At 42.6% G+C, this 12,153-nt stretch overlaps 2 protein-coding genes and 4 non-coding genes across 11 annotated transcripts in view; 1 reads left to right on the top strand and 5 right to left on the bottom strand.

Moving 5' to 3' along the window:
* Positions 1 to 91: 91 nt before the first annotated feature.
* Rpl4 (ribosomal protein L4) lies at positions 92 to 5,413 on the bottom strand. Of its 2 annotated transcripts, none has more exons than XM_004855600.4 (10): positions 5,176 to 5,413; positions 3,382 to 3,553; positions 3,073 to 3,179; positions 2,595 to 2,733; positions 1,903 to 2,027; positions 1,525 to 1,654; positions 1,107 to 1,263; positions 720 to 803; positions 503 to 623; positions 92 to 411 (listed from the first exon to the last, which is right to left on the bottom strand). In XM_004855600.4, exons 1-10 carry the CDS (start codon positions 5,176 to 5,178, stop codon positions 187 to 189), a joined length of 1,263 nt encoding a protein of 420 aa, XP_004855657.1. In that variant the 5' UTR covers positions 5,179 to 5,413; the 3' UTR covers positions 92 to 186. The 2 variants fall into 2 exon arrangements, with proteins under 2 accessions (XP_004855657.1, XP_087055200.1); XM_087199074.1 differs by having other exon boundaries at positions 5,028 to 5,210.
* On the bottom strand, positions 1,397 to 1,465 carry LOC147821849 (small nucleolar RNA SNORD18). The gene has a single exon (XR_015446533.1). It is a non-coding gene; the product is annotated as a small nucleolar RNA SNORD18 (small nucleolar RNA).
* Positions 2,127 to 2,198, bottom strand: LOC147821850 (small nucleolar RNA SNORD18). The gene has a single exon (XR_015446532.1). It is a non-coding gene; the product is annotated as a small nucleolar RNA SNORD18 (small nucleolar RNA).
* LOC147821851 (small nucleolar RNA SNORD16) lies at positions 2,792 to 2,890 on the bottom strand. Its single transcript, XR_015446535.1, has one exon. It is a non-coding gene; the product is annotated as a small nucleolar RNA SNORD16 (small nucleolar RNA).
* LOC147821852 (small nucleolar RNA SNORD18) lies at positions 3,263 to 3,333 on the bottom strand. Its single transcript, XR_015446534.1, has one exon. It is a non-coding gene; the product is annotated as a small nucleolar RNA SNORD18 (small nucleolar RNA).
* Positions 5,414 to 5,471: 58 nt separating the features above from the next.
* Positions 5,472 to 12,153, top strand: part of Zwilch (zwilch kinetochore protein) — a 34,657-nt gene continuing 27,975 nt past the window's right edge. For 4 of the 5 annotated variants that reach the window (XM_087199069.1, XM_087199070.1, XM_087199073.1 and 1 more), the window contains exon 1: positions 5,472 to 5,773. In XM_087199069.1, coding sequence (XP_087055195.1) covers positions 5,648 to 5,773 — 126 coding nt within the window. In that variant the 5' untranslated portion in view covers positions 5,472 to 5,647. Of the gene's footprint in view, positions 5,774 to 8,709; positions 8,762 to 12,153 lie in introns of all 5 variants that reach the window. The other variant, XM_087199071.1, reaches the window with a different exon arrangement.

Below are 12,153 nucleotides of genomic sequence, written 5' to 3' on the forward strand. Positions count from 1 at the left end.
CTGAATGAGGTTAGTGTCCCCTACCCCACTGGATTTGGAAGAGAACAAAGTATAATTTACAAAATGTTCTAATGAAGATTCACACAACAGCTATGTTTCTCACTGCCTCTTTGACCAAGTCTTTATTCAAATAAACTGTCCAATTTTATGTCACCTGTATGGGATAGAGATTTTGATTTTAAGAGTTTATGCAGCAGGCTTCTTTTCTTCAGCAGGTTTCTTTTCAGCTGCTGGTTTCTTGGTAGCTGCAGGCTTCTTGGAAGCTGCAGGCTTTTTCCCTAAAGGCTTCTTCAAGGGCTTCTTGGTACCAGCAACCTTTTTTCCTTTTTTCTCTTCCACGGGCTTCTTGGCTTCAACCTTCTCTTCCAATTTGGCTGCCCGTGCTGCTGCTTTATCCAGATGGATTTTGTGCTGCAACAAATTAGACAGAAAATGTAAGAAAATTTAAAAAAAAAAAACAAAAAACTTTGACCTATCACAGTAAAAACAAATGAACACCTACATTCCTGGCCTGGCGAAGAATGGTATTCCGGCGCATGGTCTTTGCATATGGGTTCAGCTTCAACATGATCCTCAGGTTCTTCAGAGGATTCTTCTTCAGGACTCTACGATGAATCTTCTTGCTATAAAAAGGTAGACAACAGACATTTAGCTTATATTATACACATTACAGAAATAATTCTGTGACAAGAATTACACTGTAAATGTCAAAACTTTACCGTGGTGCCCGGAGGGCTCTTTGGATCTCTGGACTCTTCAGGATTCTGCTCAGGTCTGTATTGATCATTTTGTGCATAGGCAGGCTGAAGGAGAGATTGACAATGGATGCTGAATTCTGTTCTCACAGAGCTGACTGAAGAACATAAACCTTAACAGAGTGTTTAAACCATTTAATTCTCCAGAATTCAGTAAGAATTTTCCCTACGCTTCTCATAAAACAGCAGCTGAATACTGTGGAATATTTACAACATGCTGCAGCATCCTGCTTATATCATAAATGGAATTGTGAGTAAAACACAATCCAGTTAAAGTATGCAAACCACTTCTGAATGTCCATGTACAGTTTAAACACTTACATTCTCTGTATGAATATGAGGAACACTCACTTATAGTTACTCTTGAGGGAAGCAGCTTTACGCCAAGTGCCGTACAACTCATCTAACTTCCGGAAAGCACTTTCAGTCCAAATGCAGAAGCGCCCCACATGCCCACCAGGAGCAAGTTTCAAAATATTCAGTTTGCTTACATCAAGCAGAGTAATGCCTTAAAAGGAAAGGAAAATCAGGAAACTTGTACTTCAGAAGAATCACAAATCATCTCTATAGCCTAAGTGCTACATAAGCTACGTAGGCACTATATTAAGTATGAAATTTCAGTAGTCCAATTCATTTAGCCAGATATCAGAACTTCCACAAAATCACGGATTTCAGAAACACGGACCATGAAGTGGAATTCATCATTATAAAGGCCGAGTGTGCTGGTACAGTAAAAGTCGGCAACATACACAAACAGTGTAAGAATTACCAGGGATATTTCTGAAGGCCTTGATGATACCATTGTCTTCATTATAGATGATGCAAGGTCCCCTGCGCTGGATGCGACGGCGGTTTCTCATCTTGCCCTTGCCAGCTCTCATTCGCTGAGAGGCGTAGACCTACAAAGCCAGCAGTTTTTTGAGTACTAATGCCTGATCCCTGCAGTTGATTGTCATGGTTAAAAAGCCCTCACATGTGGCATACTAGGGCTTGGCTATAGTTGTCCCTCCCTGTCTGCTAGTTCCACATCCCGAAGCCAACCCAACCCAGACAAGAAACATTCTGAATGCGTACACACACTTTTGTCATTATTTTCTAGACAATATAGTATAACCCACCGAAGTATAAATGTGCACATTAAACCTACCTTTTTGATATCATTCCAGGCCTTCAGTTTCTTCAGAAGCAAAACGGCCTCCTTGGTCTTCTTGTAACCTTCAACTTTATCTTCTACAACCAAAGGAAGTTCAGGAACTTCCTCAATTCGATGACCTTGACAAAGCCAATTGAAGATTGAGCTGGTTATCTGAAGGCTCTTGAAAAATTAACACGTGTATAAACCACAAAAGCAAAACATACAAACTAAACTGCCAAATCAGAATTTCCACAATTATCATGTGTTTCAGAAACACGGACCAATTAAGTGGAATTTCATCATTTTGACAGTTTAAACTGCCACATGAAACATAAAAGGGGTTTAAAAAGAAAGTTTTCTGCCAGGGACTTAGCTCAGTGGTTTCGCTGCCTGCTGGGCAAGCGCAAGGACCCGAGTTCGATCCCAGGTACCAAAAAAAAAAAAAAAAAAAAAATACAACCGAGTCACTATTTGAAGACTTTCCCAGTTATGATGTAGCTGATATTCATCAATGACTGATTTGTTAAGTTAGACTGAACCAGAACCTGCACTTAATAAAGAGATATGTATTTATTGCAGTGCTGGGGATGGAACCCAGAGCCAAATGCTCTGCCTATGACCTATATCCCTGGGCTATTAACGGACCCTTTACAGGACGCTCTGGGCTGAATAGTTACCACTGTAGGAGAAAGAATATCACCAACCTTTTGACATGACCAGCGCTGGCAAAGCTGAGGCAGCCAGGGCAGAGCAGATGGCATATCGTTTCTGAGTTGTGTTCACTCTGCGGTGCCAACGTCGCCAGGTTTTGGTTGGTGCAAACATGCGGCCTCCTCGACACATCTATTTTCTTAGTTAAGAACTGCACTTAACAAAGCTTAGGAGTTAAAAGCCCATGTCTTGCTCAGTAACAATTTTCGTCAACCTTCTGTACCAACTTACTGACAGCAGGCAACTGTCGCTGATAACAGAGTAAGACGCAAATTACGACATCATTGCAAGCAAAACATCTTTATGGGAAGCCCTTAAAAACCCCAGGATTCCACTTCTGCCTAGAGTGGTGTTTACCTGGAACACTTAGTATTGTGGACACAGATGTAGCATACATTAATGAATAAACCCAGTCCAGTCTGCTGAACTCCGTAAGTGCCAAACCAGCCCAGGTAATGAAACAAAGGATACGTTTCCGAAAGCACCCTGGCCAGAACGGTGGGTCCCACCTCCTCGAACCCTTGGAATTCGAGCCACAGCTCTGCCCGTCCCCCAAGACTCAGCACTGGTCTGGTGACCTAAAATTAGGAAATTAAAAGGCTTTAGCTACCTTTAAAAAGTTTTGGACCAATTCGATGACTTACTATCCATGGTAACAGGCAGTATCAGAATATCCAAGAAAATCATGTGTTTCAGAAACACGGACCAATGGAGTGGAATTTCATCACTACTGTAAAGCAGCTCTTAAAAGACCAACCCACAGAAAATGCAAATCCATACCTGCCAATTCGCTGACAGCATAGGGCTGCCTGTTGTTTTTACGCAAGTTGGTGTGAACAAAGTTCACAATATCTGGTCGAATGGGAGCCTTGAACACAGCAGGCAAGGTGACATTTTTGCCAGACGACTCCCCTTTTTCAGAGTACACTGATATCAGGGGACGAGCACAAGCCTTGGGGGAAAAAGATATTTATATTGACAAGCAATGTCAAAGGCAAACTCTTGGGGCCAGGGATTCAGCTCAGTGGTTCCAGTGCCTGCCTTGCAAGCACAAGGTTCCGAGTTCAATCCCTGGTACTCCCCTCCACCCAACGGCAAACTCTTTCACAGGCCAGCAATACCATCAAATGTTACAGAAGAGCCTAATTTTGTGAGGCAGACATTTAAAGCTGAAGGACCAAAGACTAAGTTACAAATTGTACCAATGGGCTGTATTAGTACTTCAATAAACTCTTTAAAACACTTAGAATGTCAAGCTCTTCGGCATAATTTTTAAAGACAAAACTCTATCAAAACATTGACAAGCAAGTCTTACAAAATGTTGTTTATCAGGGTCCACTGATCAAAAAACTTCCATTCCTGTCCTCTTATCCCATGGAAGTACATCTCCAGAAGCTTACTAGTAAAAACTCATTTTGTTACTGTCCAACTCTCTCCCCACGCTTCTCATTGAGAGTAAAACCAAAATCCTGATGGCATACACAATCTGCTCTTCTCTTTGATGTCATCTCCCATACTTTCTCTTCCAATACTTTTCTTTGAGGTGGAGACTGAATCTAAGCATTCTACCATTAAGCAACACACCAGTCCTCCCTTTCTGCCCAAGTCAGCAAGTCTTCATCTGAAGGCCTCCCCATCATCATTCTTTACGCCACTTTCTCTCATCACTGTTTAAAACTGAATCTCCGCCTTCTCTCCAATTCCCCAAGTTTTAGTACAGCTGAACATCACTATGTATTTAGTCCAACTCAGCCGTGATCCACGGAGGACAGCACTATCTCTTCTGCCCACAAACTCCTCTGGCACTGCACACTGTGTAATACACATACGGTCGCTGTACACAGAAGAACTCTACATGTAACAGCCGTCCTGTGCGCTAGCTGAGGGTTCAAACTCTTAGATACCAAGTCCAACCACTTAAGTGAAAGGAAACCAGGAAGTTTTTGCAGAAACGATTCTAAAGCTCGGCAGACAAGCATTCAAAAGCAACGTATTAACAATGATCTTTTCTAACAAAGGTTCTGCCTTGAAAGAAAATGCATCTTCCTAGACTGCACACGAATATGCACGGTCCAGGCAGCCTCTCCAATTCGGTCTCAGGCCCCAGAGTTTCCGTTTCCTGCACAACCAAGTTTTCTTTCTTTTGAGACAGGGTCTCGCTATGTAGCTCAGACTGGCCTTGAACTCACTATGTAGCCCAGGCTGGCCTCGAACTCGTGTCAATCCTACTGCCTCAGCCTATAGAGTGCTGGGATTATAGGCGTGCGCCACCATGCCTGGCACAGCCAAGTTTTCTAAGTTCCGAGGCCAGCTAAGATCCTAAAGGTCGCCGTCAGAGGTAATGGGCTCCTCCAATCGCTTCCAGGCAGCCCGGGCCAGGTATACCCACGTTGCGTCTAAGATGGCTGCCACATCTTCCCACAAACCTGCTCCCCGCCAGCAGCAAAAACATTTGGCGCTCATCTCCTCCTCCTGCTCGCGTCCTCGCCTTCAGACTTTATGTCTTGAGCCCTTCATCCTTCCCTACTGGCCCCGGGGTCTTGGAAAAGTCCTGCCAACCAAGTGAGGACTCACCATGGCGGGGAGAGGAGAAGGCCACGCTCCTCTCGACCCGGCGGCTCCCACAGGAAAAGGAAGCAGCTACCGCTACCACTCTATATGTATCCTTCACCTCGTTTCCCCCACCCGGCCTCGCCTCAGAACATACATAGAAACACGAAATAACTCCCTGCCCATCTCCAAAAACAAAAAATGTTGTGCTATTTCTTTATGTGTGAAAAAGTACACTATTTATTTTCTGCAATGCTAAATAATAGTGCTTAGAAAGGAGGGACTCCTTTTCGCGGACTAATCCGCAAGGGGCGTGACCAAGTCTCGCGAGACAAATTACTCGTTCCTCCAGTTTCTACCTTATTTTAACTTTTTTTCTGATACAAAAGGGAAGACTATTGGGACAAGAAACATACTTGGGTGTTCTCAAAAAAGTTTAACTTTGCGGACAAACGGAACGTGTCCGTTGTGAAAGTAGTTCCGGCTTGGCGGGGTCATGGCCTCTGACGTCGGCGTCCGGGCGCTCAATTCAGTTTGGCGATTCCGGACCCGACTGAGGCTGGGGAGGCATGTGGGCGCGAACGAACCTAGCGACGGAGGAGTTTTACGCTCGCCTCCTGCAGTGAGTTGTCGTTCTTACTGTGCCCGCGGTCCCGGAACAGCCCTTGTCCTTCTGGATGTCGGGGTACCTGCCCCAGGGCTTTTGCCACGCCCCGAAGACTGGCGCTTTGCCCGCTTTCCAAGTCTGGGCGTTGGAGAGGGGGCGGCTCTCTGTTGGGTGTGAGGTTAGCCTGGGGAGGCCTCCGGCAAAGCGACTCCGTTATCACCTAAGGTGCCAGGTGACAAGTGTTCCTGGTGCATGTCAGCTTCTCGCTTCTTTGCCTGTAAATCCTTCTCAGTCCTCTTTTCTTAGTTTTGTTGTTTGTTTCGAGACAGGGTCTTTCTATGTAGTCCAGGCTGGTCTTGAACTCATTATGGAGCCCAGTCTGGCCTCGAACTAGCAGTGATCCTCCTGCCTCTGCCTCCCAAGTGCTGGGATTACAGGCTTGCACTACCACGCCTGGCGACAAAGGGACTCTTTGTCTAGGAGTTTTTGCACACAAAAATGACCATATCTCAGCCAAATTGAGATCAACCTATGGGATAACAAGCAGGAAAGTTTGGCTCAGAACTTATCCTATAGGAACTCAGGTATGCACCATTAGTTGTAACTTTATACAGAGCAATGACATTCTTTAGAAGAGATATGAGTATCTTGTTCCTGGACAAGAAAATCCTGCCAATCTAACCAGGCCTTTTGTTTGTTGAGCCTCCAGTGCCCTGGCCTTGGCCATGGTGTTCTTCAGTGAATCTCCTCTGGCTGCGTGTTCTGTCTGTAACACTCTGTCAGACCACTCGCCACCTCCCCTCCCCTTTGGGGGCCAGTGCCACTCTGCAAAGTTTCCATTTTCCCACAGGGCCCTGCTCATCCTCAACATCATGTTTTACAGAAACTGATTGTTTAGATCACTGCTGGGTACCTCTTGTCAGGTTAGCAAAATGACACCAAATCCTTAGAAAATGGGACCTACACTCAACACTCAACCCTCAACCCTCAACCACACGAGTGTAAAGGGCTCATGATTCATTCTTCTCGGATCTCTTATCTCCCTGCTTCAGCTGTATAGCCCAGTCTGGCCTTGAATTGAGGCGATCTTCCTGCCTTGGCCTCCTGAGTGCTGGGACTAGACCTGGCTGGCTCATTGTTTTCAATTGCCATATAGTTTGTCATTCCATGATTGTAGTGTTTATTTGATCAGTTCCCTATCGATACAGCTTTGTTTGGACTCTGTAGTTCTCAGTTATTTCATGGTGTTATTAGTCTCTCTTTCCACTGATGAGCACCAAAAGTTTGTCTCTTAAAGCTACACATGGGACCTCAAAGTCAATACCACAAGACTGAATTAATCTTTCTTCCTAACATACTACTCCTGAATTCTGTCTTTGAGTTAAGATTTCCAAATCCTAGACCCCTTCTTTCCTTCTCTTTTCACTGCCCCACATTCCTTTTCAGTTCTCTTGAACTCACTATGGAGCCCAGGCAGGCCTCGAACTAGCATCGATCCTCCTGCCTCAGCTCCATCTATACTGTCAATCCTCTGAAGCACTGTAGATTATTCACGGCTGTTGCCCTGGACTCCACATTATTACCCTCCGCATTACAGTCATAGAGATCTTCCTCGCTGAAGATCTTGTATTAAGTTTTTCTGGACTTGCTGAATAAAGTTTGAGCCCTGTAGCTAAATGTCCACCCCAGCTTCCTACAGTGCTTGTCTCTGACTCAGTGACTATTGCTTTGCTCCTTGGACTCCAGGCAAGACTGTGCTTCTGTTTGATACCCTCAATATCTACCAACAATGTCTGGCCTATAATACATAGGATTGTTGAATGACTGATTAAGTAATATTGTTGAGTTATATATAAAAGACAGAATAAGTCACAATATTGTGCTATATGGCATAAGTAACTCAGCCACAGGCCTACGCTTCTCTTTCTACCGTAGCAGGTCAGTCATATGGTAGATCACAGACAGAGATGCTGTCCTCAAACTGTTGTATTGGGTTCCTTCAGTCACTAGAGATTGTTTTCTCTTTCAGGCTAGTTGTGCGTTTTTGTATTTAGTATGCTAATGATTTATGGTTCACAAGCTTCGGGATCCCTATTTTAAAACTTTCTTAAATGATAATTATTAAATGACATCCTGGAATGTTTTGCTTACTTTTTCTTTTTTTGAAACAGGGTCTCACTATGTAGCCCAGGCTGGCCTTGAGCTCACAGCAAGTGCTGGGATTATAGGCATGCGCCGCCGTGTCCAGCTCTTGCTTACATTTTAAAAAGGAAATGTTCGACGTAATAGAGTTTACTGATTGTTTTTAGTAACAGCTCATGAAACGGAGGATAAATGCTTCCAACTTAGTTATAGAAGTTTAAGACCTGAGACCCTTAAGTAACTTCTCAGGAGTTACCCATTGATTCAGTGGTAGATCAGAACCCAGTCGGTTTTACTTTCTCAGAGTCATGGGGCAGATTATATTTTAATATTAATTCAAGGGCCGGGGATTTAGCTCAGTGGTTTTGCCGCCTGCTGTGCAAGCACAAGGACTCCAGTTCGATCCCCGATACCCGCCCCCCCCCCAATTAACTTGTTCAAAAGACAGAAGAGTACAGATAGGCAACCTAATTTCCTGTTGCTTCTAAAAGATCCTTGTACCTGGCCAGGGATTTAGCTCAGTGGCACCGTGCCTGCCTCGCAAGTGCAAGGTCCTGAGTCCAATCCCTGGTACCAAAAAAAGATCCTTGTATCCAATTGTGAGCAGCAGCCTATTAAACTCTGCCACAAGTCCTTTTTCTCTTTTCTTAACCTGTCTCCCCCCCTTTCCATCTATGCCTGAAGGTCTCTGTAGGTAGTTTGCCTTTTCTTTTTCTATTCATACCATGCGGAGGGAAAGTGCTGGTTAACCTCTAAGTAGCAAGGCTGGTACTGTGGCTCTATTTTTCACATGTGGTTCTACATTTTAGGAAATTTAATGAAGAAAAGAAGGGAGTCTGTAAAGACCCATTTATCTATGAGGTATGAGCAATTTATTTGGTTTTAAAATATAACTCAATCCTAAAAGTGTGGGGTTTTAAGTTGGGTTTTTTGAAGTTTATTTATATATCATCAAATGTCACCCTTTTAGGGTACATGTCTGTGAATTTTGACAAATATACATTTAGTCTAAATATTTTCTCATTTGTCTTCATGGTCAACCCTTTCCCCTCCCCCTAGTTTCTTGGAAACTACAAACCTGTTTTCTTTACAGTTTTGCCTTTTCTAGAATGTTATGTAAATAAAATCATATAGCTTTGTGGGGCTGCATTTGACATTCATTTATGTTGGCAGTGCCCACAGCTGGCATGCAGAGCCCGCTCTATCGGCATGTGAGCCAGGTGTATGAGTTGTTTTTTCTAAACTAAAACTTCAGTATTCAGGTTTATTTCAGTGTTGGAATTTTGTGATAAATAAGTGGGTTTTGGGGCACAATTTGGCCACTCGTCTCTAAAAGTTTCACCATCACCTTGTTATGTGTATCAGCTGTTCATGCCTTTTTTGTGTGGTTTTTTTTTTGGTGCTGGGGATCAAACTCAGGTCTTTCCGCTTACGGGGCAGGTGGCAGAACCACTGAGCTAAATCCCCTGCCCTGTTCATGCCTTTTTATTGCTGAGTATGGTTGTGCTCAGCTTGTTACTTACTTTGGGTTGAAGGACATTTAGGTAGTTGAACATTTTTAATGACTATGAACAAAGTTGCTTTAAATATTCATGTATTAAGCATCTGAAATGTGCTAAGTATTTCATAAAACTTATAGTTGTGGAGATAAAAACCTACATCTATGAGTTAATGAAGTATATAAATTATGCATTATAAGATAAGCTATAGAGAAATAATCATGTATGATATGGGTTAATATCTGTATATATTCTCTCTGTCTCTGCTTCCCCCTATATATCATATATTTAAAATTAATAAAAGTACATAATCATAATGCAAGAATAAGCAGAGGAAGCCAGGAATGTAATATAGCTCAGTGCCACAGCACCTGCCGGGCAAGAGTGAGGCACTGAGTTCAATTCCTGGTTAAAAAAAAAAAAAAAAAAAAAAATATATATATATATATATATATATATATATATGTATATAGGTAAAGGACATGAGTGAGTAATTAAGAAAATGCACATGTAGTTATCCTTCATTGAATTCTCACTAACCAAACTCAAGAGTCAAGAACATCCACTTAAATTTATTAATCCTTCCCTATTTGGATTCTGGCTGTTTGGTATCCCTGTTAGTTTCCTAGGCTGCTACAGCAAAGGGCCACAAATCAGGCAGCTTAAAACATAAGAAATTCTCTCAAAATTTTGGACTCCAGAGATCCAATCATATCTCCCACTGAGGGCTCTAGGAAAGGGCCCCTCCTGGCCTCTGCTGGGTTTTGGTGGTTTCAGGCAGTCTTTGGCACTGCTTAGCTTATAGTTGCACTATTCCATTCTCTGCCTATGTGGACTCATGGTGTTGCCCTGTGTTTCTGTGTCTCTGCATCTCTTTCTCCTTACAAGTTTAGCGTCCATTGGTTCTAGGCCTCACTCGGATTCAAATTAATCCTTCTCTTAACTTTATTACATTTGTGAGGACTCTATTTCCAAATAAGATCACTTTTATAGGAATGAGGGGTTGGGGGGGCCACAGTTCAACCCACAATAGTAATAAAACTCAGAAGGCTTGTAGACAAGAATAGTGCAGTATCCTTGGCTGCCTGAGCTTGGTATCTAAATGCTTCAGTATCCAAACTATGATATCAAACATTCAAATAAGGATATATACTTATTAATAAGCATATTAGAAACCACTGTTCACCTTTATTAACGATCAAATGAATGACAATAAGATACTGTTTTTGTGTGAGATGGAAAAATAATGTAAATACTCAGTGTGTTGATGGAAATGAAAATATGTGGATATGACATGTCTGAAAGGCAGTTTGAGAATATCAGTGTGACTTTAGGTATTCATCTTAAGAAAATAATTCACAGATGCTATTGTCCGTTGTTTATCATAATAGCAAATAACTGAGAACTACCAAAATGTTGCCAAATGTGGAGTTACTAATGTGATAGTAGATGTGTAGTATTAGGCAGCCCAAGAACATTTAATGACATAGAAAGAGGTTCATGATATAAAACTACTTAAATATCTTATCTTTATTAAGCCAAATCCTACTAGATATCTAAATAGATACATTTTTATTTAGATAGCTTTATTTATATGCCTCATGAGAAAGAAAAAGAATATATATGGGGGCCGGGGATTTAGCTCAGTGGTTCCTCTGCCTGCCTCGCACGCGCAAGGTCCTGAGTTCGATCCCCGGTACGCCCCCAAAAATGTGTGTGTGTGTGTGTATGGGAAAAGAAGAAGTCAAACTATCCTTATTTGCGGATGATGTGATCCTTTACATAGAAGATTCCACCAAATGCTGGGTGTGGTGGCGCAGGCCTGTGATCCCAGCACTTGGGAAACTGAGGCAGGAAGATCCCTGTGAGTTTGAGGCCAGTTTGGGTACATAGTGAGTTCAAGGCCATCCTGAACTATGTAGCCCCTGTCTCAAAAACCAAAAAAAGAAGAAGAAGATTCCACCAAAAGACTCCTGGAACTGATAAACAATTCAGCTAGGTAGCAGGAGAGTCCAACCCTTGGGAGGCCAGTGCAGGAAATCACCAAAGTTTGAGGCCAACCTGGGCTACATAGCATGCTCAAGGCCAGCTGGAACTACACACCAAGACCTTGTCTCAACCTGAAAAAAAAATAAAAGCCAAACAAAAAGTGGTATTCCTGTACACCAATAATGAAACCACAGAGAAAGACAGGGGAAAAATACCATTCACAATAGCTTCAAGAAAAATTAAATACTTAGTAATTAACCTAACAAAGGAAGTGAAAGGCCTCTATCATAAAAACTATAGTACTCTGAAAAAAAGGAGATGGAAGAGAATATCAGAAAATGGAGGACCAGGGATTTAGCTCAGTGGTTTTGCCGCCTGCTATGACCCGAGTGCAAGGACCCGAGTTCGATCCCTGGTACCAAAAAAAAAAAGAAAGAAAGAAAGAAAAGAAAATGGAAAAAGCTGGGTGTGATGGCACATGCCTGTAATCCCAGCACTTGGGAGGCTGAGGAAGGAGGACTGCTGTGAGTTTGAGTCCATCCTAGTCTATATAATGAGTTCAAGGCCAGTCTGAACTGTATAGCAAGACCCTGTCTCAAAAAACCAGGAAAAAAAAAAAAAGCCCCTATTTGTAGAACCAATATGTCAAAACGGCCATACTTCCAAGTTAATATGTAGATTTAATACAGTTCCAATAAGAATTCCTGCAACATTCCTCACAGAACTAGAGAGAACAATCTAAAATTAATATGGAACCAGAAGAGA

Source organism: Heterocephalus glaber, unplaced genomic scaffold (assembly GCF_053883595.1).
Source record: "Heterocephalus glaber isolate CG9 unplaced genomic scaffold, H.glaber_assembly_v1.0 deba00001689, whole genome shotgun sequence".
In the NCBI taxonomy this organism is placed as follows: domain Eukaryota; kingdom Metazoa; phylum Chordata; class Mammalia; order Rodentia; family Bathyergidae; genus Heterocephalus; species Heterocephalus glaber.